Here is a 25,005-nt window from a genome sequence, read left to right as displayed (position 1 = left end):
TATTTCTAGAACATTCCTTTTGTGTTTCAGGATATTAAAGGTATTTTGATAAGGTGTCCTCCAACTTCTGAGGAATTACTTATAAAAACCTATACTTTGGTTTCATATGACTGACAAATTAATCTCATATGAACTGATTATTATGGGGTGAAGGAGTACATTATTTTGGAGAAATGTAACCAGAATACTTGTCAGTACATCCTCTGTGTTAAAATTAAAAGGAAAAATAAGCATTATATAGAGTGATTATTTGAAATACCTTTTTAAAACCTGCCTGCTTAAGCATTTTAGTTGAATTTGTTTTTCTAACAAGGAAAAAAAAATGGCCTCATTCTCCTTTCTGTGGTATTCAAGAAACAAGTTGCTAGCTGGTTTAATCTCAGGTCTCTTGGAGAAAAATTTTAATTTGGGTTGCCAGTGGACTAATTAGAAAAGATAACTTGAAAAAATATTAAACAAATATAAGTATAGTAAGAAAATGTAAAAATCTGTATTATATAATTGGATTATGACAAAATCTTAGATTTTCCCTGTAGCATTTTTTCTGTTGTTTTTTTTTTTAAGATTTTATTTATTTATTTTTAGAAAGGGGGGAAGGGAAGGAGAAAGAGAGGAAGAGAAACATAGATGTGTGAGAAAAACACTAATCAGTTCCCTCTCACATACCTGGGAACCTGGCCTGCAACCCAGGCATGTGCCCTGACCAGGAATTGAACTGATGACCTTTTGCTCTGCAGGATGATGCTCAACCCACCAAGCCACACTGGTCAGGGCATATTTTCTGTGTTTTAACTTTTGTCATAGTTGTTTCACTTCAATCTAGGAAGTATAATCTGGTCGCCCTGTCTTTAATTACTCTTCACCTTTTTATTTTTAATGCTCTGGAACAATGATCTCTTCAGTCCTCTTTTACTAAAAAACAAATATGACATTCTGATGAATTTAAGACCTCTTTATTGTTACTTTATTTTATGCCAAGCTCTGTGTTACAGGTTTATCATTCTGAGCTTCATGCAGCCTGTGAGCCGCAGGTTGGATGTCCCTGCTAGTGTAAAAGGAATTTAAATTTAAAGAAGGAAGATATTACTTGCAACTGCTAATGGAATGTCTAGGATTGAAAGGATCAGAGGGGCTTATTTAATTAAAGTTATGTTTTAATGACATTTCCTGTTAGATTCTTGGGAAAATGTCCAGAGGCCTTCAGTCAAGAAACTACCACCATCAGGGAAAAGTCAAACTGTTTACATAGTCTTTAATAGAAAATACCTCTGGATGCCCTTAATTCTTAGTAACAGGTTTCTTTCTTTCCTTTTTTTCTTTTTTAAAAATAGTTTTCAGCCTATAGTTGTTTTGTGCAATGTTCATTGGCATCTGGAATCTCTCAATATCTCCGGTTCACCACCTAGTTGTACTGAAGACACATATTACATACTACATATATTAAATACTGTAAATAACTATGTAGTTAACTATAACATATGTAGTATGTGTCTTCAGTACTTTTGTTGAGTTCTCTATTTTGTCAGTCAGTTATAATATTTTTGAGCAGCTCTTTTTGTGTTCAGTACTATGCTGAATAACATCAGAGATACAATGGAGGTATAGGAAAGATTAGTTTACTGAAGAAAAAACTATATTGCAAATGAAAAATAAAATATAAAGTAATTAAATGTAATTTATTTGTGCATGAAACAAATACTTATTAAACAGTATGTACAGGTACTGTTGTTAGAGTCAGGAGATGTTGGAAGGCAGAATCACAGATAATTGAGACAGAAAAAAGATTAACCAGTAAAAGCTGACCACATGAAGATTCAGCCTGGGCTACAGTGGAGATCAGTGACACTGCACAGTGACAGGGAAGTTGGGCTAGACGTACTAGGTGAGTGGATAGGATGAAGTAGTGTCTGTGAACATATAAACTACCTTTCAAAATGTAGCATTGAAAAAGAAATAGAAGGGTAGCAAGAGGGAAGTGTGATTTTTTTTTTTTTGCCTATGTAGAAGAAACGTATGTGTATCATTAAAGAACAAGGAGAAAAAAAGCCAAATAAAAATGTTACAGAAATAAGGAACATGTGTTGGGTGCAAGAGATACATAAAAATGGAGGGGTTAATCTCACGTGGCTTTGTTTTTTTTGACAAGTTGGAGAAGAGGTCATTTGTTGGAAGTGATGATAGCTGTTTGCAGTTGGAGCCTTAAGTAAAGAAAAGGGAATATATTTATAATAGCCCTTATGGGGAAAATTGTCAGGAAATCAGCAAGACTTTTTTAATGCAATCAATTATTTTTTATTTATTTTTTATTGTTCAAGTACAGTTGTTTCCATTTTCCCACCACCACTTTCCCCTGTCCCACCCTCCCCAACCTCCTACCCTCAATCCTTCCTATGGACAAAGAGCTTTGTCCATAGCTCTTTATACACATTCCTTGATGACCCTTCTTCTTTCCCCCAATGGGCATTGGAAAGAGCTTAACTGAAATGGATCTGTAGTCAGGTTCTATATTTTTTGTTTGTTTTTCTCTTGAGTTTCTTATTACCTTGGAGCAGGAATGGAAAACACTGATGGTAGGTAAAGAAAATAACATAGTGTTAGAGTCAAATCTGAATTTGAATTCCTTTTATATCTATCATTAGATGTGTGACTTTGGTTATTTACTAAAATAGACACATAATACTTTCATTGCAGATTATAGTATTGGATGAGATCTTGTTGGAAAATCCCCTAGCTAGAAGTTCTATAAATATTAGTTACCCCTTTGTTCCCCCAAAGAGTGAGCCGTAGCAAAAAATAGCATGGTAGTGTTAAATTAGAAAGTAAGGGTGGCATTTAAGAGCCTAATTGTAGTTCTAGGCTGATTAGGAACTCTAGAGTAGCAGGGAAAAATCTGTTGACTGGACCAAAAGGGGGAGTTTGTATGATTAAAGGTTCAGGCATAGGTATGGTGGCATAGGAGTAATGTTAGTTAAGGAGGCATGGTACAAAAGAATGATTCCTTCACTGGAGAAGCTTTTATGTATCAACTGGGGAGTGTATGTGGAGAGGTAGAGATAAAAGGAATTGGGAAGTCACATTGTATGGTTTATCAGTAGATACACTAGAATCTGTGAAAGCAGTAGTTGGGTAGACCTTCATTCAGGTGCTGAGATATATTCCAAGGATAAGGAAATGAATTCAAATGGGTGATTTAAAAAAAATAAAAGAATAAGAAAAGTAATTTTTTAGTGAGGGTGGTGTAAGACTTGGTAATGAGAAACAAAGTGAGGATGGTGATTTCGTCTTCCCAAGGTAGTAATCCTACCCATTCTGTCTGGGATGGAAGTACCATTGAAATTGCTTATAGAAGACAATTTCTGTTTACCTAAGAAGTTTGAAAAAAAGGCTAACAATTGATAGAATAAGAGAATTTTCCGATAAAAATAAAATCAGGAGTGGAGGAATATGATTAAGTGAGATGCATGTAGGTTAAAAGGTCCTTAAAGTTCAGATTTAGGATAGATAGGAAGGGATTTGTGTCTCATAGAGGGCCTCTAGAGAAGGTGATAAAAGAAGTGTTGAGATGGGAAGCAAATTGGAACTGCTATTGTAAGGGAGTGTAGGATATTGGGTCTATAGACTGGCCTGGAGTCTTAGCTTTGCTACTACCTAATTGTATGATCATGGACAAATCAACCATTGTGCCTCAGTCATCCTGCCTAAAGAATTAACAGACTGAACTAAACCTCTGAGGTTCTGTTAGGTCCCTTTGCAGTCCCAGTTTACAATTCTGGAGCATTGTCCAATTCTGCAGTGATGACAAGATAATATTTCTGCTCTGTCCAATATGGTAACCACTAGCTGCATATGGCTGTTATGCACTTGAAATGTGGCTAATGTGACTAAGGAACTGTACTTTTAACTTTTAAAATTTGCACCTAAATAGCCACTTGTGCTGCTGGCTACTATATTGGAAAGCACAGTTAAAGATACATGCCATTCTTGGGTTGATTTCTTTCCTATGTCAACAAATCTTTTATGCCTTTCCAACATTTGCCATCTGGTCTAGATGTCTTACTACAATTGATTTCTTCTGTTAAACTAAGAATAGAAAAAACTATTGTCTTCTGCTCTTATCTCGTAAATAGCTTATCCACAACCTGTTGAATGAAACTTTAAAAAAAACGACAGCTAGCCCTGGCTGGTGTGGCTCAGTGGATTGAATGCCACAGTGTCACTAGTGACCCTTTTGTTGTTTCCAGTTGTTGGTGCACAAGAGGCAACCACACATTGATGCTTCTCTCCCTGTCTTCCTCCCTCCTTTCTCCTCTTTCTAGAAATGTATAAATAAAATATTTTAAAAATTTTTATTTTATTTTTAAAAATATTTTATTTATTTATTTTTAGAGAGGGGAAGGGAGACAGAAAGAGAGGGATAGAAACATTAATGTGTGGGTGCGCCTCACTTACCCCCTACTGGGGAACTGGCCCACAACCCAGGCATGTGCCCTGACTGGGAATCGAACCGGCTACTCTTTGCTTTGCAGTCCAGTGTTCAATCCACTGAGCCACACTGGCCAGGGCCAATAAAGTCTTTTTTAAAAAAATGACAGCTGAATATGACAAAGTTAAGGGTTTTTTGACCAATGAATTGTTTTTGGTATTACAATATAGTACTTAGACCTAGTGTTGATGTATTTAGTTCTTTGATATGTAAAATACTGAAAGTGATTCTGTGTTTATTTCCATACTCCCTCAGACTATCATAGAACTCTCTGAAGAACGGGATGGTCTTCATTTTCTTCCCCATGCCTCTTCATCTGCCCAATCACCTTGTGGTTCTCCAGGCATGAAGCGAACAGAAAGTCGACAACATCTGTCAGTGGAACTGGCGGATGCTAAGGCCAAAATAAGAAGGCTTAGGCAGGAATTGTAAGTTGCTGATTTTCAAGGTTCTTTGAACTTACATGGTCACAAAAATGATATAAACAATATTTTTAGGCTTATGGCATATAGATGGTAGTTCTTAGTTGCTAGCCTATGTCAAAGTTTTTATCAAAAGGATGAGAATAAGGAGACCAGCATTTGGTTTTCCTAATGCTGATTAAATCTCACCAATTTAAAGAATGACCTTTATTCTAGATTTATGTCCTTGCCATTTGTTTAGTGTTGAAATGTCCTTTCTTTTATAAAACAATGTTCTTCCTTGGCAAATCGGGATTTCCTTAATTTTTTTTATTTTTATATTATTGAAATAGAATATTGCCAACCACTGATACAGATCAATAAGTTTATTCTTTTAAAATTAATGTAAAATACTGAATTGTTGACATACAGATTTACAAAAATTAATTTTGTGTGTCTTCCTCCATGACTAATTGAAATACCCAAGTTATGTAGCATTGGTAAATATTTATATTGGTTAGTGTCATGAAATTTATTTAACTTTCAAAGAACATTACAGAAAAGTCTATAAATGTTGCATAGGCATTCCTTGGTAAATCACATGTAAAGATATGACCAGTCTCTCCTGGAGATATTTTATTTTGCACTTTAAAAAGAACAAAGGATTTTTTTAATTTTTGGACTTTTTCCTTTTTTTGGTTTTCGTGGAATTTGGGCTTTAGAGTATAGACATTAAATTTAATGCCACAATATAGCAATTAAGTTTTTTCACTGATTAAAGCAGTTAGTTTAAAAAAGTGGTTGAATATATGAGATAGAAAAAAATATACAGTCTATAGGGAAAATTTGAAAAAAAATAACAGCTTTCATTGTGGATATCTGCATTATTATGTGTCTATTGAAGTGAACACGCCCAGGATATTCTATAAGCAGCTGCACCAGGAAAATTAGGGAAGCGATTGCTATTATTAGTTTGACTGGCAGTTAATGGATAGCCTAAACAGTGAACACTAGTTTGTTCCATATAATTTAGCACAATCTTCTCCAGTCTTTAGATAAAGCATGCAATTAGAACTGCATTACTGGCTGTGAATTTATTTAACATTTTACACTATATTAGAATATGATTTTTAAATAAAATTTACTTGGCCATGGAGTGTATTAAAATTCCAAACAACTTGAGATTGATAAGATTTGGTCTCTTATATACTGATTGGAAAATGTAAATGAATATTTTTAATTAGTAAATAAATATGTTAGATATAGCGAGTATTCCCCAGTTATTAGCATTTCATCAGATACCATCTAATATTTTTTTTGTGACTAATTTATATTTATTGCTGCGCTACATGTCTAGAGCTAGCACAATAACACACTATATGTGAGAATGATCTTTAAAAATCATTTGAGACCTTTATAGAAAAATTACAAAACTTAAAATTATTTTTAAAAACTAAATTTTATTTATTTTTAAAGTATATTTTACTGTTTATGCCATTACAGTTGTCCCAATTTTTTTTCTCCCCTTTATCCCCCTCCTCCCTGCACTGTCCCGCTCCCCCTCCACCATTCCCCTCCCACCCACAGTTCATGTCCATGGTTTGTACATACAAGTTCTTTGGCTTCTCCGTTTCCTATACTATTCTTAACCTCCCCCTCTCTATTTTGTGTCTACCTATTATGCTTCTTATTCCCTGTACCTTTTCCCCACATTCTCCCCCTCCCCACTGATAATCCTCCACGTGATCTCCATTTCTATGATTCTGTTCCTGTTCTAGTTGTTTGCTTAGTTTTTGTTTTTGTTTTTTAGGTTCAGTTGTTGATAGTTGTGCATTTATTGTCTCTTTACTAGTCATAGTTTTTGATCTTCTGTTTCTTAGATCAGTCCTTTTAACATTTCATATAATAAGAGCTTGGTGATGGTAAACTCCTTTAACTTGACCTTATCTGAGAAGCACTTTATCTGCCCTTCTATTCTAAATGAAAGCTTTGCTGGATAGGGCAATCTTGGATGCAGGTCCTTGCTTTTCATGACTTTGAATGCTTCTTTCTAGCCCCTTCTTGCCTACAAGGTGACTTTTCAGAAATCAGCTGATAATCCAAGGGGAACTTCTTTGTAGGTAACTCTCTCCTTTCCTCTTCCTGTTTTTAATATTCTCTCCTTGTCTTTAATCTTGGGTAGCTTAATTATGGTGTCTTGGTGTGCTCCTCCTTGGTCCATCTTCTTTGAGACTCTCTGAGCATCTTGGACTTCCTGAAAGTCTATTTCCTTTGCCGAATTGGGGAAGTTTTCCTTCATTATTTGTTCAAATAAGTTTAGTTTCTTGTTCTTCCTCTTCATCTGGCATCCCTGTGATTCGGATGTTGGAGCACTTAAAGTTGTCCCAGAAGTTCCTAATCCTCTCCTCATTTTTTTGAATTCTTGTTTCTTCATTTTGTTCTGGTTGCTTATTTCTTCCTTTTGTTCCAAATCGTTGATTTGAGTCCCAGTTTCCTTCCCTTCACTGTTCCCTGTATATTTTTTTGTGTTTCACTTTTCGTAGACTTCATTTCTTCCTTCATTTTGCAACCAAGCTCAATCAGTTCTGACCATCCTGCTTACCAGTGTTTTGAACTCTGCATCAGACAGGTTGTTTATCTCCTCGTCTCTTAGTTCTTTTTCTGGAGTTTTGAACTGTTCTTTCATTTGGGCCATATTTCTTTGTCTTGGCGTACCTGTTATGTGGCAAAGGGTACAGCCTTGGGTATTTACCAGGGTGGGGAAACCCTCTTTGCTCTGTTGTTGTGCTGTCTGTAGGGGAGGGGTCAGAGAGGGGACATTGCAACTTGCTGTGCTGTTGTCCCACTTTCCATCACTTCCCTCACTTCCCACAAGTGGATTGTGCCCTTTAGGTGCTTATTTGCAGGTGGGTGGGTTCCTGTACCTTTTAGGACCCTGTGGGTCTCTCCAATAAACTCTCCTGTGAGGCTGGGAGTTTTTCCCACCCCTGCAATCCCCACTGGTTTTTACAGCCAGAGGTTTTGAGGCCTTATTTCCCCATGCTGGATCCCTGGGTTATGCAGTCTGTCTCGCTCTGCAGTTTTTCCTCCTGGTTTATCAGCACGTAAACATGGGACTACCAGGTCCACAAGCTGTCAACTTGCTATGTGTTCTCTCCACCCTGCCTGCCTGTCTCTGCCCCTCCTGCTGTCTGGATGAATGCTTCTTTAACTCCTTGGTTGTTGGACTTCCATGCAAGTGTTTTTCTGGCAGTTCTGGTTATTGTTTGTTTTTAAATTGTTGTTATCCTTCTTTTGGTTATGCAAGGAAGCAAAGTGTTTCTGTGTATGCCTCCACCTTGCCTCCTCTAATATCTTTGTTGTCCTTATAAGGGGACTAAATGGTAATGGGAAAAATTGCAATAAAGCTTAAATTTTTAAAAATAATAATATCCTTGTTGTCCTTGAAAATGTGTTCCAGATTTCTTCTATTAACATTTGTTTTAAGTCTTTTTGGTGGGACAGATGGACAGATCTTTAATAAAGTGAAGAAGTATGGAAATCATGATTGGTACAAATCGTTCAGGTTGCCTTAGACCTAATGGAAATAAATAATTGTAATGAGAACATGCAAATTAATAACATACTTCCTTATGGGTAGTATATTATAATATACTTGCTTTTGATCTATTAACATACAGAGTAAAAGTATTAATTTGCAATTTGGTTTGAAGAAGTAATTCTTGTAAATTACACTTTTATTTAGTGGTTAACACTATCAAAAACTTTCTTTCATAATTTTCTCTGCCTTATAGGTCCCATGTTTTCAAAGAGTTTTCTCTCACACAGATTATTCTTTTTTAAAAATAACTTTATTGAGATATAATTCACATATCAGAAAATTTATCCTTTAGAGTGTATAGTTCAATGATTTTTAGTATATTCATTGAGTTGCACTCACTCTCACACAATAATTGCAAGACATTTTTTATCACCCCCAAAAGATACTTCATACCTGTTACCAGCCAGTCCCTATAAATACCTTTTGCCCTTGACTCCAGACAATCACTAATACATTTTCTATTTCCATGGATTTGCCTATTCTGAACATTTCATATAAATGGAATCATACTTTAAGCAGCCATTTGTGATTGGCTTCATTCACATAGCACAGTTTTGTCAAGGTTTATCCATGTTGTATGTATCAGTACTTCATTCATTTTTATGACTAGTATATGTGGATATATACCACACTTTGGTTACTTAAAAGTTGATGAGTATTTAACCCTGCCGTGGTTGAGCTTCCAAATGGAGCGTGAGAGGTCCTGTGGATGACGTGTGTCATCAAACTCTATCTGTTGCAGAATTCTGGATAAACTGCATGGCTTAGGCACTTGGCCAGAACTGAGGTGATGCAACACCTATTGAAGATTATTAATCTGAGTGCACACAGCATTGCCATGTCAACATTGGACTAAAATTGACGATTATTTTGCATGGATGATGATTGTCATCCACGCGACCACTTTAGGGTCAAATTGTTTACATGTTTGGCTATTATGAATAATGCTCCTATGTACATTTTTGTGTGAATCTATGTTTTCACTTCTCTAGGTTGTTTACTGAGAAGTAGAAATGCTGGGTCACATGATGGTTCTATATTTAACCTTTTGAGGAACTGTTAAACTATTTGGCTGCACCATTTTGTATTCCACCAGCAATGTGTGAGGGCTCCAAGGTGGAAACAACCCAATTGCCTATGAGCAGATGAATGGATAAACAAAATGTGCTATAGGCACGTGGTGGAATACTATTCACCCACAAAAACGAATGAAATTTTAGACTTCCGGCCAAGATGGAGGTGTAGGTAGACATACTGTGCCTCCTTGCACAACCAAAAGAACAACAACAATTTAAAACAAAAAACAATCAGAACTGACAGAAAATTGAACTATATGGAACTCTGACCAAGGAGTTAAAGAAGACACTTAGAAGAAACTTTCATACAGACCAGTAGGAGGGGCAGAGACGGGCAGCCAGGCAGACAGGACTCACAGCAAAGCGGTGGTGGAGGACCAGGTCAGGCAAGACAGCATCTGGCGGACCTGGTGAGGTGATGGCTGATGGAGCGGGCAGTCACACATTCAACTGCCCACTCCACCTGGGCAGGGAGGAACAACTGAGCAGCAAGACAGACCTCCCAACCCGGGGTCCCAGTGTGGGAAAATAAAGCCTCAAACCACTGATTAAAAACACCAGTGGGGGTTGACGCAGCAGCTGGAGAAACTCCCAGCCTCACGGAAGAGTTCGTTGGAGAGACCCACAGGGTCCTAGAATGTACATAAGCCCACCCACCTGGGAATCAGCACCAGAAGGGCCTAATTTGCTTGTGGATAGCGGGGGAAGTGACTGAAATCTGACAGGGAGCGGAGCAAGTGCCATTGTTCACTCTTGGACCCCTTCCTCACAGATAGCATCACAAAGCAGCAATGTCAGTTGCCTTGCCCTCGTGAACACCTAAGGCTCCACGCCTTATATACATAGTAGGCACGTGGAGACAAAAAAAATGGCCCAAATGAAAGAACAGATCAAAGCTCCAGAAAAAATACAACCAAGTGACAAAGAGATAGCCAACCTATCAGATGCATAGTCAAAACACTGGTGATCAGGATGCTCACAGAATTGATTGAACTTGGTCACAAATTAGATGAAAAAATGAAGGCAATGCTAAGTGAAATAAAGGAAAATGTACAGGAAACCAATAGTGATGGGAAGGAAACCGGGATTTGAATCAACGGTGTGTACCAGAAGGAAGAAAGAAACATCCAACCAGAAAAGAATGAAGAAACAAGAATTCAAAAAAATGGGGAGAGGCTTAGAAACCTCCAGGACATCTTTAAACATTCCAACATTCGAATTATAGGTGTACCAGAAGGAGAGGAGAAGAGGAACACTGAAAACTTATTTGAACAAATAATGGAGAACTTCCCCAATCTAGCAAAGGAAATAGACTTCCAGTAAGTCCAAGAAGCTCAGAGAGTCCCAAAGAGGTTAGACCCAAGGATGAACATACCAAGGCACATCATAATTACATTACCCAAGGTTAAAGATAAGGAGAAAATCTTAGAAGCAGCAAAAGAAAAGAAGACAGTTACCTATAAAGGAGTTCCCATAAGACTGTCAGCTGATTTCTCAACTGACCTTACAGGCAAGAAGGGGTTGGAAAGAAGTATTCCAAGTCATGAAAGGCAAGGACCTCCATCCAAGATTGTTCTATCCAGCAAAGCTTTCATTTAGAATATAAGGGCAGATAAAGTGCTTCTCAGATAAGGTCAAGTTAAAGGAGTTCATCATCACCAAGCCCCTATTATATGAAATGTTAAAGAGATTTATCTAAGAAAAAGACAAAAAATATGAACAGTAAAATGACAGCAAACTCACAGTTATTACAACCATACCTAAAACAAACAAAAGCAAAGTAAGCAAACTAGAACAGGAACAGAACCACAGAAATGGAGATCACATGGAGGGATAGCAACCAGGGGAGTGGGAGGAGGAGAGAGGGGGAAAAGGTACAGAGAATAATTAGCATAAATGGAGATAGAAAATAGACAGAGGGAGGTTTGGAATCGTATAGGAAATGTAGAAGCCAAAGAACTTATGTGTATGACCTATGGACATGAACTAAAGGGGGGGAATGTGGGTGGGTGAGTGATGCGGACCCTGGCTCGTGGGGTCCACGTCATTATGGATGAAATAGAAGACAAATTCATATGGAGTACGGAGTCCTCTGGAGGAAAAGGGACAGCATGGCTATTCTCTCAAGAGAAGCAAAAGCCTTCGCCCTCACTTCAATGAGCTTTTATTGTGTTACTGGGCACGTTACAGAAGATCCTCATTACCTATGCACTGTCTGGCTTTAGGTGGTTACCTTATACAGAAAACAAAGGAGAGGATGCTGGTAATTACATCACAGAAGAGGGATATTTGCAAATGAAAAGGCAAAAGTATTTGGATCTGTTACACTCCTCCTTGGAAGGTTTAGCATGGTTTTTAGGAAGTTGCTTTGCATTAAATATCCTCAATTCAGGGTGAGGGAGTTTTAGCAAAAAGCTGGAGTCATAGCGGCCTAGGTACATTGCAGGCTTGATTCCCCACAGGAAAACCTATCTGTGGGCATGGGTCCTGTGCATCTCCCAGTGGGAGCTGGGCCCATGCCATGCAGAGAGGCCTCCCACAGGTGGGGGTGTGCAAGATGGAGGGGAATAAAGGGGGGAAAATGTGACAACTGTAATAGCAGAATCAATAAAATATATTAAAAAAGGAAAAGAAAATTTCAAAATGAAAAAAAGGAATGAAATTTTGATACCTGCTACAACATAGATGAGCCCTGAAAACAGTTTGCTATGTGAGAAACCAAATACAAAGGACAATATTATATGATTACACTCAAATGAAGCATCTTTAATAGGCAAATTCAGAAAAACAAAGATTAGAGGGTAGAGGCTGTGGGGTATGGGAAAATTGGAGAGTTATTGCTTAAATGGGCATGAAGTTTCTGTTTGGGTTGTGAAAGACTTTGGGAATAGTGGCGATAGTTGAACAACATTTTAAATGTAGTTAATGTACTGAATTATGCACTTAAAATGGTTAAAATTTATGTTTTATATTATATATATGTTACAATAAAAAATAGAATTTGTTTATAATTTAGACCAGTTGAAAGCATTTTTCAGTAGTTAAATTGATTTGTATATAAGCACTTCTATTCTGTTTTGTTGCCTTATAAGTTGATAATGACTGTTCTGGATGGGAGTTTAATAATAGTGTTATATCAAGTGCCTTTAAACCTATAATAAATATACTTTTAGAAATCTGTCCTGAAATATACAGAGTTTTATGTATAATGAGTTAATTTACCAAAACATTATGTATTACTATAGAAAATGGAATTCACTTAAGCTAATTATGGTTTTTCTGTCAAAGGAAATATTATTCTATTAAAAATTATAGTTTTGAAAAAAATGTATGGGTGTGAGAGATGTCTAGAGCATGTTGTTTTTTACAATGAACATTTTATCTTTTATTACTAAATAATAGAAGATTGAAAAGGAGTGGTAGTCAGTGGAAACTTAGCATTAAGGAAGTTGACTCTGATGGGGAGGTAGAAAATGGGTTAGAAGAAAGCAGTATAAAGAAAAAAATTAGGAGAAATTTGAGGATGTTTATAGGCTTCAGGAAAGAAAGCAATTGAATTGTAAAGATTTTAGGTATCTGTGTGGCCGTGCATTTGGGCCATTTAAAATGCTGAAAATAGTTTGGAGATCTTTATTATAAGTCTCAAACCTAGATGGCATTGCCTTGCATAAAACTCATCCAGCTTATTTGTCTTTGATATACAGAGAGAAAGAGAGGAGAATGGAAAAGGGGGATGCCAAGAAAGATGGGGAGAAATTGCTTTATGAACTATGTTAATCATTGAGGTTTGCCTTTGGAAAACTTCAGAGGGAATTTGATAATATCTAATCATATAAATTCCTAAAATCCATTTATCTCTTTCCCCTGGATTAAAGGCATGGCTAATACTGTGTTCAACTAGATATTTAATAATGATAATACATTTGTATTAATGCAGATATGATCATAGTTTTTAAAGCAGTAAACTTATTTAATAAATGTTTTTTGCATTTAAGGGAGGAAAAGACTGAACAGTTGCTGGACTGTAAACAAGAACTCGAGCAAATGGAAACAGAACTAAAAAGGCTGCAGCAAGAGGTTTGTTCCTGGAAATTTTATTAAATAGGACCACTAAGTAATAGGAAATTGGTTTTCCCCCTTAGGATATGTAACCTTCACGTTAATGCTTTTTGAAGTTACTGAGGCTTCAGGTAATATGATTACTCCTTCAGTGTTTCTCTCTTCAAAAATATCAGAGCCAAATCTAGAAATCACTGTCTTTGGACTTTTTTTTCTTTGTGTCAGTGCTGTTTAAATTTTGCTAAAATTCAAAGGAGGCTTATAGGACTAGGGTAGTTCTAAGTTTCTCTTTTTTATGTATTTGGCTCCTTTGGGCTTGGAAGTGTCACAGGTGGGCACAAGTAACCAGGTTCTTAGTGATTGGGACAAAGAATTGAACTGAACACCCAGAGTACATAGGAGAGAACATGGGAGCAGGCCAATTCCAAGCAGAAATTGATCTCATGGGCTGGAGGGACTCTATTCTTATAAGGCAGATCCTTCCTGGCTAGTTTTCGGGAGCTTTACTGAGCATGTACAAGTAGTTGCATTACTTTAAAGCTACTGCACATGTGCTCTCCCATGATCCTCCCCGATTGGCCACCAGGGAAGAGGGTCCCACAATGCTACCGAATTGACCCCCGTTTCTCCTGGGGTCCCCCTCTACTAGGTTCACTTTTCCCTTCTGCAGAGAATTATAGCTCTCCATGTTAGAGATTGGTGAAAAGGAAAGGAATTATTTATTCAAGTTATACAGACTTAAGAGTAACAGCTTAATGTCTTTGTTAAAATCCCAAAGTCCCTTAAAACGCCCACAAACACACACAGTCCTTCCTTCCCCCCTTTGCCCAGTCTGGGATACCATATCTCAGGGAAAGAAATAGAAATCCATGGCTCAAGCAGCTCCCAGCTCTTCCCAGTAATCCATGCTTAGCTGGTAGGCCTTCCTCAGTTCTCAGCACCATTAGCTGTGTTGCCGGGATCTCCAGCTAAAGCCACGTGGTGGTTCTCTGCTGAAGCTGCATGATGATTCTTTGCTAAAGCTGTGTGGTGGCTCTCTGCTAAAGCTGCCTGGTGATTCTTCTCATGGCTGCGGGGCGTGGGGGGTCCCCCTGTGCCAAAAGTGTGTGGTCCTCCTTACATGGCTGCAGCCACATGCTGCTTTTTGATGGCTGCCGAGTCTGGGTTTAAATATCCTTCCAGCTTTACTGGGCTTTATTATGAGTCTGCGCAGAGGTGGCCCCATGTAGTGGAGCCAGTCATCTCCAAGCTCTCATGCAGGTGCTGTAACTAGGGGGAGTTGCCTCCCAGTTACATCTTGGGGGGAAGTTCCTTCCATCCCCCTGGCTCAGAGCATGGCCACAGCTATTTAACATATTTATGCAACCAGTTAAAGGTTATAGATGTGTTAAATGACCATGCCAGAGGTTAGCTGCAAAGGTTAGTTGCTATGCAAAACAGCTCTGAATGGCCCTGCTCCATGTGTCCCTTCTCCCAACCCACACCTGTGGTGGAGGATGAGGACATCCTATATATCTTTCTAATATTTCCTGGACACCTTGAGTTCTAGACCCCATTATAAATCCTTATTTTGGGGACCCCCTGGCTGCACCCTCCTACAGAAGCTACATGGCTCTACTGTAAAATTAGGGCTGTTTTATGTATATTTCCCTAGGTCTCCACTCTCCAATGGTGCTTTATGTTAACTTGTATATGACACAATGCTTTTTAATTTTCCATTTTATCCTATTAAATAAGATAAAAACTTTAACTTTTAAAAATTATCATTTTTTATTAGTTTTGTGTGTGTGTGTTTCATCTTTAACCAAGATATGTTTAAGAATTTACTTTTTAAAGTCACTCCATAGTGGTTTGTTTTAATTTGGCGATAGTGAATGATATGCATTGGGGTAAGCCTGGACAATTTTCTTCCCCTTACTTCCCTTAACCTGCCATTTAACTTCAGGGAATACTGCACATGTGGTGTGATAAATGTGGGCCTTTCTAGTTGTATGAAACTGTACATCATAATCTTTATTTCCAGATAAGCAGTGGCTGTTCTACTTCTTGGTAGCAGTGCTTTTAGTATCTGTGTTTTCTCTAAAACAGTAGTTCTTAATCTGTTTGGTCTCAAGACTTTCTTCTATTTTTAAAAATTAAGGATTCAATAAACTGGTATTTACTATATTAGGAATTAAAACTAGGAATTTTAAAAATATTAATTCACTTCAAAATAATACTCAACCCATTTCACATTAATATATATTCATATTTTAACTAAATAACCATTATTTTACAAAACAAAACAAATATTAGAATGGTACTCTTACATTTTACACATCTCTTTTTTAAAACAATTATGTTTTAATGATTATGCCATTATAGTTGTCCTGATTTCTTCCCCTCCACCCAACAACCTCCACTCCCTCAGGTATTTCCCACACCATTGTTCATGTCCATGGGTTATTTATATAAGTTCTTTGGCCACTGCATTTCCTGTACTGAACTTTACATCCTAGTGGCTATTCTGTAACTACTTATTTGTACTTCTTAATGCCCTCACCTCTTCACCCATTCTCCGAGCACCCCCTTCCCATCTGGCAACCATCAAAGCACATTCCATACCCATAATCCCATCTCTGTTCTTCTTGTTTGCTTCGTTTGTTTTTTAGATTCAGTTGTTGATAGATATGTATTTCTGCCATTTTATCGCTCATAGTTTTGATCTTCTTTTCTTAGATAAGTCCCTTTAACATTTCATTTAATAATGGTTTGGTGAAGATGAACTCCTTTACTGTTTTCTTGTCTGGGAAGTCTTTTATCTTCCCTTTGATTCTAAATGATAGTTTTGCTGGGTAGAGCAATCTTGGCTATAGGTCTCTGCTTCTCATGACTTTGAATATTTCTTGCCAGTCCCTTCTAGCCTGCAAAGTTTCCTTTGAGAAATCAGCTGACAGTCTTAAGGAAACTCCTTTGCAGGGTCATTATCTGCTTTTCTCTTGCTGCGTTTAAGATTCTCTCTTTATCTTTAACCTTTGGCATTTTAATTATGATATGTCTTAAAGTGGGCCTCTTTGCATCCATCTTCTTTAAAACTATCTGTGCTTCCTGGACTTGCATGTCTTTTTCTTTTACCAAATTAGGAAAGTTTTCTTTCACTGTTTTTTCAGATAGATTTTCCATTTCTGGCTCTTTCTGCCCTCCTCCTGGCACCCCTATGATGTGAGTGTTGGAGTGTTTGAAGTTGTCCCAGAGGCTGCTTACACTATCCTCTTTTTTTTTTTCTGGATCCATTTTTCTTCTTGTTGTTCTGATTGGTTGTCTTTTGCTTCCTTATGTTCCAAATCAGCAATTTTATTCTTGGCTTCACCCACTCTACTGTTGTTTCCCTGTAAATTGTTTTTTTATTTCAATTAGTGTATCCTTTGTTTCTGACTGGATCTTTTTTATGCTGTTGAAGGTCCTCACTAAGTTACTTGAGCATCTTTATAACCAGTGTTTCGAACTCTACATTTGGCAAATTACTTATTTCCATTTTGTTTGGCTCTTTTTCTAGAGTTTGTTCTTTATTTGGGCCATGTTTGTCTGCCTGCTCATTTTGGCACCCTCCTTGTGTTTGTTTCTGTGTATTAGATAGAGATGCTATGACTATAGGTAGCATGGCCTAATATAGTAGATGTCCTATAGGGTCCAGTGGCACAGCCTCTCCTTTCTCCCAAGCTGGGTACTCAAGGTGTGCCCTTTGTGTGGTTTCTTTAATTCCATAGTTGTTGGGCTTCCATTCAACATGATTTCTGTCAGTTCTGAGTGATTGTTCTATATTTTAGTTGTAATTTTGATGTGGTTGTGCAAAGAGGAGAGCCATGTCTACCTGCACTATCATCTTGACTGGGAGTCCTCAAATCTCTAATACCTGGCTTAATTAAAGTCTACTACATTCTTGTAACTATTTCTATATTCATTCTGTTAAGATACCACATGCCATGTAGCCCTTGGGAAATTCTCCTGTGCCCTCCTCATGAGAGAATGAGAGTGGAAAAGGAAAATACTGCCTTAGAATTGTTATGAAAATAGGTTTGGCCACATGAACTCCCTGAAAGGGTTTCAAGAAAGCACAGGTGTCCCTGGATCACACTTTGATAATTACTGTTCTAAAGGATTAAGGATTACAAGAAGGCTTTAAAAGGTTGAATTTTAATGTTTGCCCCGAATGGCATTAAGATATGCAATAATTATATGCACTGATCATTTTACTTGGAAGTCTTTTAAAAATCAGGATTTTAATATGTTACAGCATATCCGAATAGAACCATTATTTCTCTAAAGTAACTAATGATCAATTTTGTCTATTTTATGTTTTTACTGTCCTGTACTTTAAAGTTAACTTTTTTTACCCTTAAATTAATGGCAAATGATTATTTTAGGTAGAGGTTAACTTATTTTAAAACATTCTGAATAGTTTTTATATTCCTGACACACATTATATAAAAATTTGTATATAAACATAGGTTTGTATACTGTTTATAAACACATATGTTTAAAATACTTTTTATTCTTGGTTTAGAAAAAGGCTTTATATCTCTCCATTTTAAAAAACAAAGTTAATCGAGGTATAATTTACATACCACAAAATTCACACTTTTAAAGTATACAAGTTATTGATTTTTCTAGTAGATTCATCAGGTTGTGCAACCAATGGTTATCGATTTGAGAATAGAAAATAATATTAAAAATATTAATATTTCTTTATTTTTAGAACATGAATTTGCTTTCGGATGCTCGTTCTGCGAGAATGTACCGAGATGAATTAGACGCACTTCGAGAGAAGGCAATCAGAGTTGATAAGCTTGAAAGTGAAGTCTGTAGATATAAAGAAAGGCTACATGACATTGAATTTTATAAGGCAAGAGTTGAGGTATGTTGCATAATAAAAACCATTCACAATATTTCTTTAGAAATGTTATGATTTTTAAAATGTAGTGAAAATGTACATAATAAATGAATGGAGCTCTTGAAATGTTTAGCAAGCTGTAAATACCTTTAGATATTTATTTTATCATAGATCAGCATATTGCCTAGAAGTTTTAAAAGGGATATTTGAATAGTATTAATTTTATTTAACCCTTTGGAGCTATTCTTTCATTCCTTTATTTAGCAATATAGGTAGAGCCAACATTTGAAGTCCTTCCCTCATAGTCAAAATAAAGTATTTCTTGCTACTAATTTCAAACTTGATCCCAGAAGTAAAAGCAAACATATTGCTGATTGATTCTCAGCTCAGAATGCTAAATTGGGATCAATGAAGGTGCTTGTGTGGGCACAGCTGTTTGTGTGCGTGCACTCACCTTTCTCTCTCTGTCTCTCAACAGATCATATAAACATCTTATATAAACAGATGAGATGGAACAGTTTTCACTACTTAATGATTACCATACAGTGTTGTATGAAGTTGAGTTTGACAGCAAAGTTTTGATAATCCTTGCATATGCATCTTTTTTTTCCTTTCCTAGTTAATTTCTTCATTGTCTGCAAACAGGAGAGCTTTTGGTCATAATTATGGCAATAAGAAGGAAGGAGTATGCAAAAATTAAGAAGTGAGAATATTATAAGAGAAAATAAAACATTTGAGCCTGAAAGTTATCAAAAATAGACCAAATATACTACAAATATAAGATGCATGTTAATTCTTTGCCAATTTTTAAACGAGTATATGCATGGTACTGTTAAGGGGTCCTTATAAGATGCCATTATTTTAATATACTTTCTCTTGACATTAGTTCATAAACAGGCATATAACTTAACAAGACAAATTTGTCTTCTAAATGGATGTAGGGATTTTAAACATGTTCTCAAGATGATTATTATTTATGTGAGTATTAGTTCAAGTCTTGGAATTTTATTCAAAAATCCCAAACCCTTCACATTCAAGTTATAGTTTAAGTGGAAAGAAACTTCAAATCTATTTCAGCAAATAAATTAAGCCCTGATTCTGTGGAGATTTGTGTCTTAACTATCTGCAAGTCTATTCTATACTTAAGGTTTTTTTTTTTTCATTGTTATTAAATGTACCCTGGCAATTCATGTGAAATTGTAGTAGTATCACACATTCTAATAGAAGTATTGAGTATTTTGTTTGCATAATAGCTTAAATTTGGAAGGAGGGGAGTAAAGCCAAGAAAACACCAATTGTATTTTTATGACTTAGTAGCTTTACTCTTGCATAGAACTATTGATAAAGACAATAATGTCAATCAAGAATTTGTATGTTTCAGAACTTTAAAAAATTAATAGATAATACCCTGTTTGTGATTAAAAAGCCGGTTGGGAATATTTATAGGAATTAAAAGAAGACAATCAAGTTTTATTGGAAACAAAAACCATGTTGGAAGACCAATTAGAAGGAACTCGAGCTCGTTCTGATAAATTACATGAATTAGAAAAAGAGAATTTACAACTGAAGGCTAAACTGCATGATATGGAAATGGTAAGTATTGTAAAGAAGATAAATTACACCTAATTTCCGTATAATGGCAAAGCATGGTTAGTGTCCTAGATGCTTTAACAAAGAAGAGATTAGGTAAAGTGAGTGCTTCCAATTTTGTATGAACACAGGAGTAGTAAAAATTTTTACTTTTGTTATGGGGGTGTGTTATTACTTTTTGCCTTCTATTTTTTAAAAAACTCTAGAAGTATTATGTAAACATGCCTTTAAAATACTGAAATAAAACTATTTAGCATTGGATCAGAATCTTTTGCTACATTCCTAAACCTGTATATTGACTATGAAGAACAGTTTTCAGTGTCTTCAACCTCACTTTAAAAGAAGATCAGACGCCTGGTCATTATGATGACCAATAGTAATTATAATACTTGGTTATTTCCTTAAAACTGGGAAAATGTTAAGCAACTCAAAATTTGTCCTCATATTACTCAGTTTCTGATAAATAAAAGTTATAAGTAATAAAATATTAGCTTTAAATTGTACTGTTTCTTAGCTTTCTTTTCTCTCCCTACTTCCTGCCAACAAAAAAAGGAACGAGATATGGATAGAAAAAAGATTGAAGAATTAATGGAAGAAAATATGACTTTGGAAATGGCACAAAAGCAAAGTATGGATGAATCATTACATCTTGGCTGGGAATTGGAACAAATATCCAGAACTAGTGAGCTTTCCGAAGGTATTCCCAGTTTTGTTTTATTTAAATGAATTGATGAATAAATGAAATGTATTTATGCTTACATTTCTGGATATTTTATTGCAGTTATTTTCCCCAGGTGGAGATGTCTCAGAAGGCCAGCTCTCCTATAGATATGATTTCACAGAGTAATATGTTATTTCCACGTTCCTGGGTCTGTTTATAAAAATAATCAGATAAGCAAAGCATGTCTTACAACCAAACTTTTTGAGTGCAATAACAGATTTGATCAGTTGTTTAGGCATTATTTTATGTTAGTATCACAAGAAACTGGAATGCCAATTTATTAATTTATTTTGAGAAATGGCCATCTACTAAATATAACAGAAAAGTTATATTAGCTGGACAGCATGTTTTTTGACTGTAGTCAACCTAAATAGGAAGTCAAAACATAGAAGAGTTTTAGGTGAATATGTAGCTAGAACATATTAACAAGTTAAGGATCTTCATGGCTACTTTCATCAGTATATATAATCTCCATTTTAGGATTATACCTACCCATCATCCAGTCCCCATTATATCCTGGAGATAATGAATATTTCCCCCCACCACCCCAAATAGGCTCTTTTTTCCTAAGCTCCACTATTGACTTGTGTTCTGTCTGAAGCTAGGCATATACATGCAATACAGTTGTTTGGCTTATAGTTCTGCTTATGCTAATACTGATACACTTTATTGAAAATACACTGAGGTCACATTTCAGTTAGACAGGTTCTATAATTCCTAGTTACCTAATACCAGATTATTCCATATGCCTTCCTTCCTTCAGCAGATATGTTATTAAGCACCTACTATGTGTAGAATATTATACAAGGCCCTGAGGATATAGAGGTGAGGTAGATGTAAGGTTCAAAGGTAGTTTATAGTCTGTTGTGTTTTGTTTGTTTGTTTGTTTGTTTTTGTTTTTTTTGTTTTTTCAGAATAATTCTACAGATGACTCTTATTATCATTGGGCTTTTTCTAGTTTTACACTTGAGAACTTAATTCCAACTTCTAGGACTTCATGTAAATTCCTTACATAGTAAATTATATTCAGTGAATTCTGAGATCTGTTACTTAAAATACTTGTGGAACTCTTTTTTATTATGTTCCTTGTGAATTTAGTTACAAAGAAAGCAGCTCAGACTTAAATGTTTTCTGCTTATAAAGTAGATCAAATTGCACCATTAAACAGTTTCATCATCTGTTAAGTGAGGACAATAATAGTAAGTACCTTGTAGGGTTGTTGTGAGGATTGAATTTCTTAATACTGAAGATCCTCAGAAAAATTCCTGGTATACTGTAAGCATTTGAATGTTAAGAATTCTTATATATATATATATATATATATATATAAAATTGATTATGCTCTTACAGTTGTCCCATTTTTTCTCCCCTTTAACCCTTCCACCTTGCACTCCCCCTCCCACCAGCATTCCCCCTTCCCTCCTTTGTTCATGTCCATGGGTTGTATATATAAGTTCTTTGGCTTCTCCATTTTCTATACTATTCCTAACTTCCCCCTGTCTATTTTGTGCCTGCCAATTATGCTTCTTACTCCTTGTATCTTTTCCCTCATTCCCCCCTCCCACTGATAACCCTTCATGTGATCTCCATTTCTGTGATTCTGTTCCTGTTTTAGTTGTTTGCTTAGTTTTTGTTTTTGTTTTTGTTTTAGGTTCAGTTATTGATAGTTGTGAGTTTATTGTCATTTTACTTTTCATATTTTTGATCTTCTTTTTCTCAGATAAGTCCTTTTAACATTTTGTATAATAAGGGCTTGGGAATGATGAACTCCTTTAACTTAACCTTGTCTGGGAAGCACTTTATCTGCCCTTCCATTCTAAATGAAAGCTTTGCTGGATAGAGGAATCTTGAATGTAGGTCCTTACCTTTCATGACTTTGAATACTCCTTTCCAACCCCTTCTTGCCTGCAAGGTTTCTTTTGAGAAATCAGCTGATAGCTTTATGGGAACTCCTTTGTAGGTAACTGTCTCCTTTTGGTGCTTTTAAGATTCTTTCCTTGTCTTTCATCTTTGGTAATGTCATTATGGTGTGCCTTGGTCTGTGCTTCCTTAGGTCCAACTTCTTTGGGACTCTGAGCTTCCTGGACTTCCTGGAAGTGCATTTCCTTTGCCAGGTCGGGGAACTTCTCCTTCATTATGTTTTCAAATATGTTTTTGATTTCTTGCTCTTTCTCTTCCTCTTTGTCCAGCACCTCTATGATTCGGACACTGAAGCACTTAAAGTTGTCCCAGAGGTTCTTAAGCCTCTCCTCATTTTTTTGAATTCTTGTTTCTTCATTCTGTTGCAGTTGAATGTTTATTTCTTCCTTCTGCCCCAAATTATTGTTTTGAGTCCTGGTTTCCTTCCCTTCACTATTGGTTCTCTATATTTTTTTCTTCATTTCATTTTTCATAGCCTTTACTTTTCCATTTTGCGAAAATAATCACCCATTTCTGTGAGCGTTCTTATTACCAGAGTTTTGAACTGTGCATCTAATAGGTTGGCTATCTCTTGAACACTTAGCTTTATTTTTGGAGCTTTGTTCCATTCTTTCATCTGGGCCATATTTTATTGTTTCATCCTGTGTATTTATGTTGTAAGAGACGGAGCATTAGGTATTTGCCAGGGCCTTATTTCCCCATGCTGGACCCCTGGGTTGCACAGTCTGTCTCATTCCCCGGTTGTTGCTCCTGGTTTTTCGGCATGCAAATGTGGGACCTCCAAGTCCGCCAGCTGCTGCCTTGCTGTGTGTCCTCTCCACCCTGGCTGCCTTCTCTGCCTCTCCTACTGTCTGGATGAATGTTTCTTCTTTAACTACTTGGTTGTTGGACTTCCATGCAAATGTTTTTCTGGCCATTTGGTTGTTGTTTGTTTTTAAATTTATTGTTGTCCTTCTTTTGGTTGTGCCAGGAGGCAAAGTGTATCTACCTATGCCTCTGTCTTGGCCAGAAGTAAATGTTAAGAATTATTATTATGATCATTATATCATATTGTTTTGCAGTTTGTCTTAGCTGAGGTCATATACCTGAATATTCATTTTAATGCGCTATCATTTTTTTTAATATTCAAGGAACTTTCTAGAAAATTTGTGAAGCGGAAAAATTTAAAGGACGAAATAAATCAAATGCACTAATGATTTCTTAAATCTTTTTCACATGTCAAAAACCTTGCTTCTAGAACTTTTCCACACACAGTTATTTCATATTAATGTAAACACATAATTCAGTTTCCTTTTTGCACCTAAGATTATAACATAAGCATTCTTTCATGTTAAAAATGTGTTATAATTATCCTTTTTAATTCTTCATAGCCTGCCTTGAAGCTTCTGTGAAGCACGCTCATAGTATTGAAAATATTATTGAGGTGTATCATGTGTTTTAGTGTCTAATCTCATTGACTTGTAATTCATGACTGCAAATCATGAACTACAGTTTTACTAAAGAAGACTTGGACAACTGATGGAATTTTGAAAGTCAGTGACTATCTAGTATATTAGTTTTTAATGAAAGATAACAGTATGCTGACTAGGACAAAAGCTGGAAATAAGAATTGAGGCTTTCTTTATATAAAATTCTGGTGAATATTTTATTGTACCTAATTTTGTAAACAGTGTGTGCTTATGAGGCTGTATAGAGTTTTGTGTGTGTGTATTTCTTTGGTTTTTTATGGTAGAGAATTTCAAACATACACAAAAGCAGACAGACCTAACCATGGCTGGGCTGTTCAGTTAGTTGGAGTGTCCTCTGTACACCAAAAGGTTGCAGGTTCCAATCCTGGTCAGGATACATATTTAGATTGTAGATTGGGGTACGTACAAGAGAGAACCAATCGATGTGTCTGTCTTTCTAGCTCCCCACTCTCCCTCTCCCTTTCATTTCCCCTCTCCCCCTTTCTCCCTTCCTCTCTAAAATTCAATAAAAACATATTTTCAGGTGAAGATTTAAAAACATTTTTTTAAGTAGGCAGACCTAGAAATGCCCTGCCATAGTTCTATTCATTTCCTGTCCTAAAATCTAGAATTTTAAAATAAATTCTAGGCATTATAGTTCATTTGTAAATCCTAATATTTTTGCATCATCAAAATATTCAATGAGTCTGTTATAAGGTTATTAAAAATAATTATTTTCAGCTTTCTGGAGAGCATCTTTCATAGAAATAGAAACTGAGTTTTCTTATTTTAAAACATGTGATGTTGCCGTTTACTTGACAAAATGTTACTCTTTA

The 25,005-nt window shown here is 36.1% G+C and overlaps 1 protein-coding gene across 9 annotated transcripts in view; it reads left to right on the top strand.

Moving 5' to 3' along the window:
* The window catches only part of CCDC88A (coiled-coil domain containing 88A), a 130,991-nt gene that overhangs the window by 57,171 nt on the left and 48,815 nt on the right, over window positions 1-25,005 (top strand). For all 9 annotated transcript variants that reach the window (XM_028515192.2, XM_028515190.2, XM_036027979.1 and 6 more), the window contains exons 8-12: window positions 4,739-4,911; window positions 13,557-13,638; window positions 18,356-18,514; window positions 19,937-20,083; window positions 20,633-20,777. In XM_028515192.2, coding sequence (XP_028370993.1) covers window positions 4,739-4,911; window positions 13,557-13,638; window positions 18,356-18,514; window positions 19,937-20,083; window positions 20,633-20,777 — 706 coding nt within the window. The remainder of the gene's footprint in view (window positions 1-4,738; window positions 4,912-13,556; window positions 13,639-18,355; window positions 18,515-19,936; window positions 20,084-20,632; window positions 20,778-25,005) is intronic.

The sequence above is a fragment of the Phyllostomus discolor genome, chromosome 6, assembly GCF_004126475.2.
Source record: "Phyllostomus discolor isolate MPI-MPIP mPhyDis1 chromosome 6, mPhyDis1.pri.v3, whole genome shotgun sequence".
Taxonomy (NCBI): domain Eukaryota; kingdom Metazoa; phylum Chordata; class Mammalia; order Chiroptera; family Phyllostomidae; genus Phyllostomus; species Phyllostomus discolor.
Note: the sequence above shows the minus strand (reverse complement) of the source record. Positions and strands in the feature narration are given on the sequence as shown.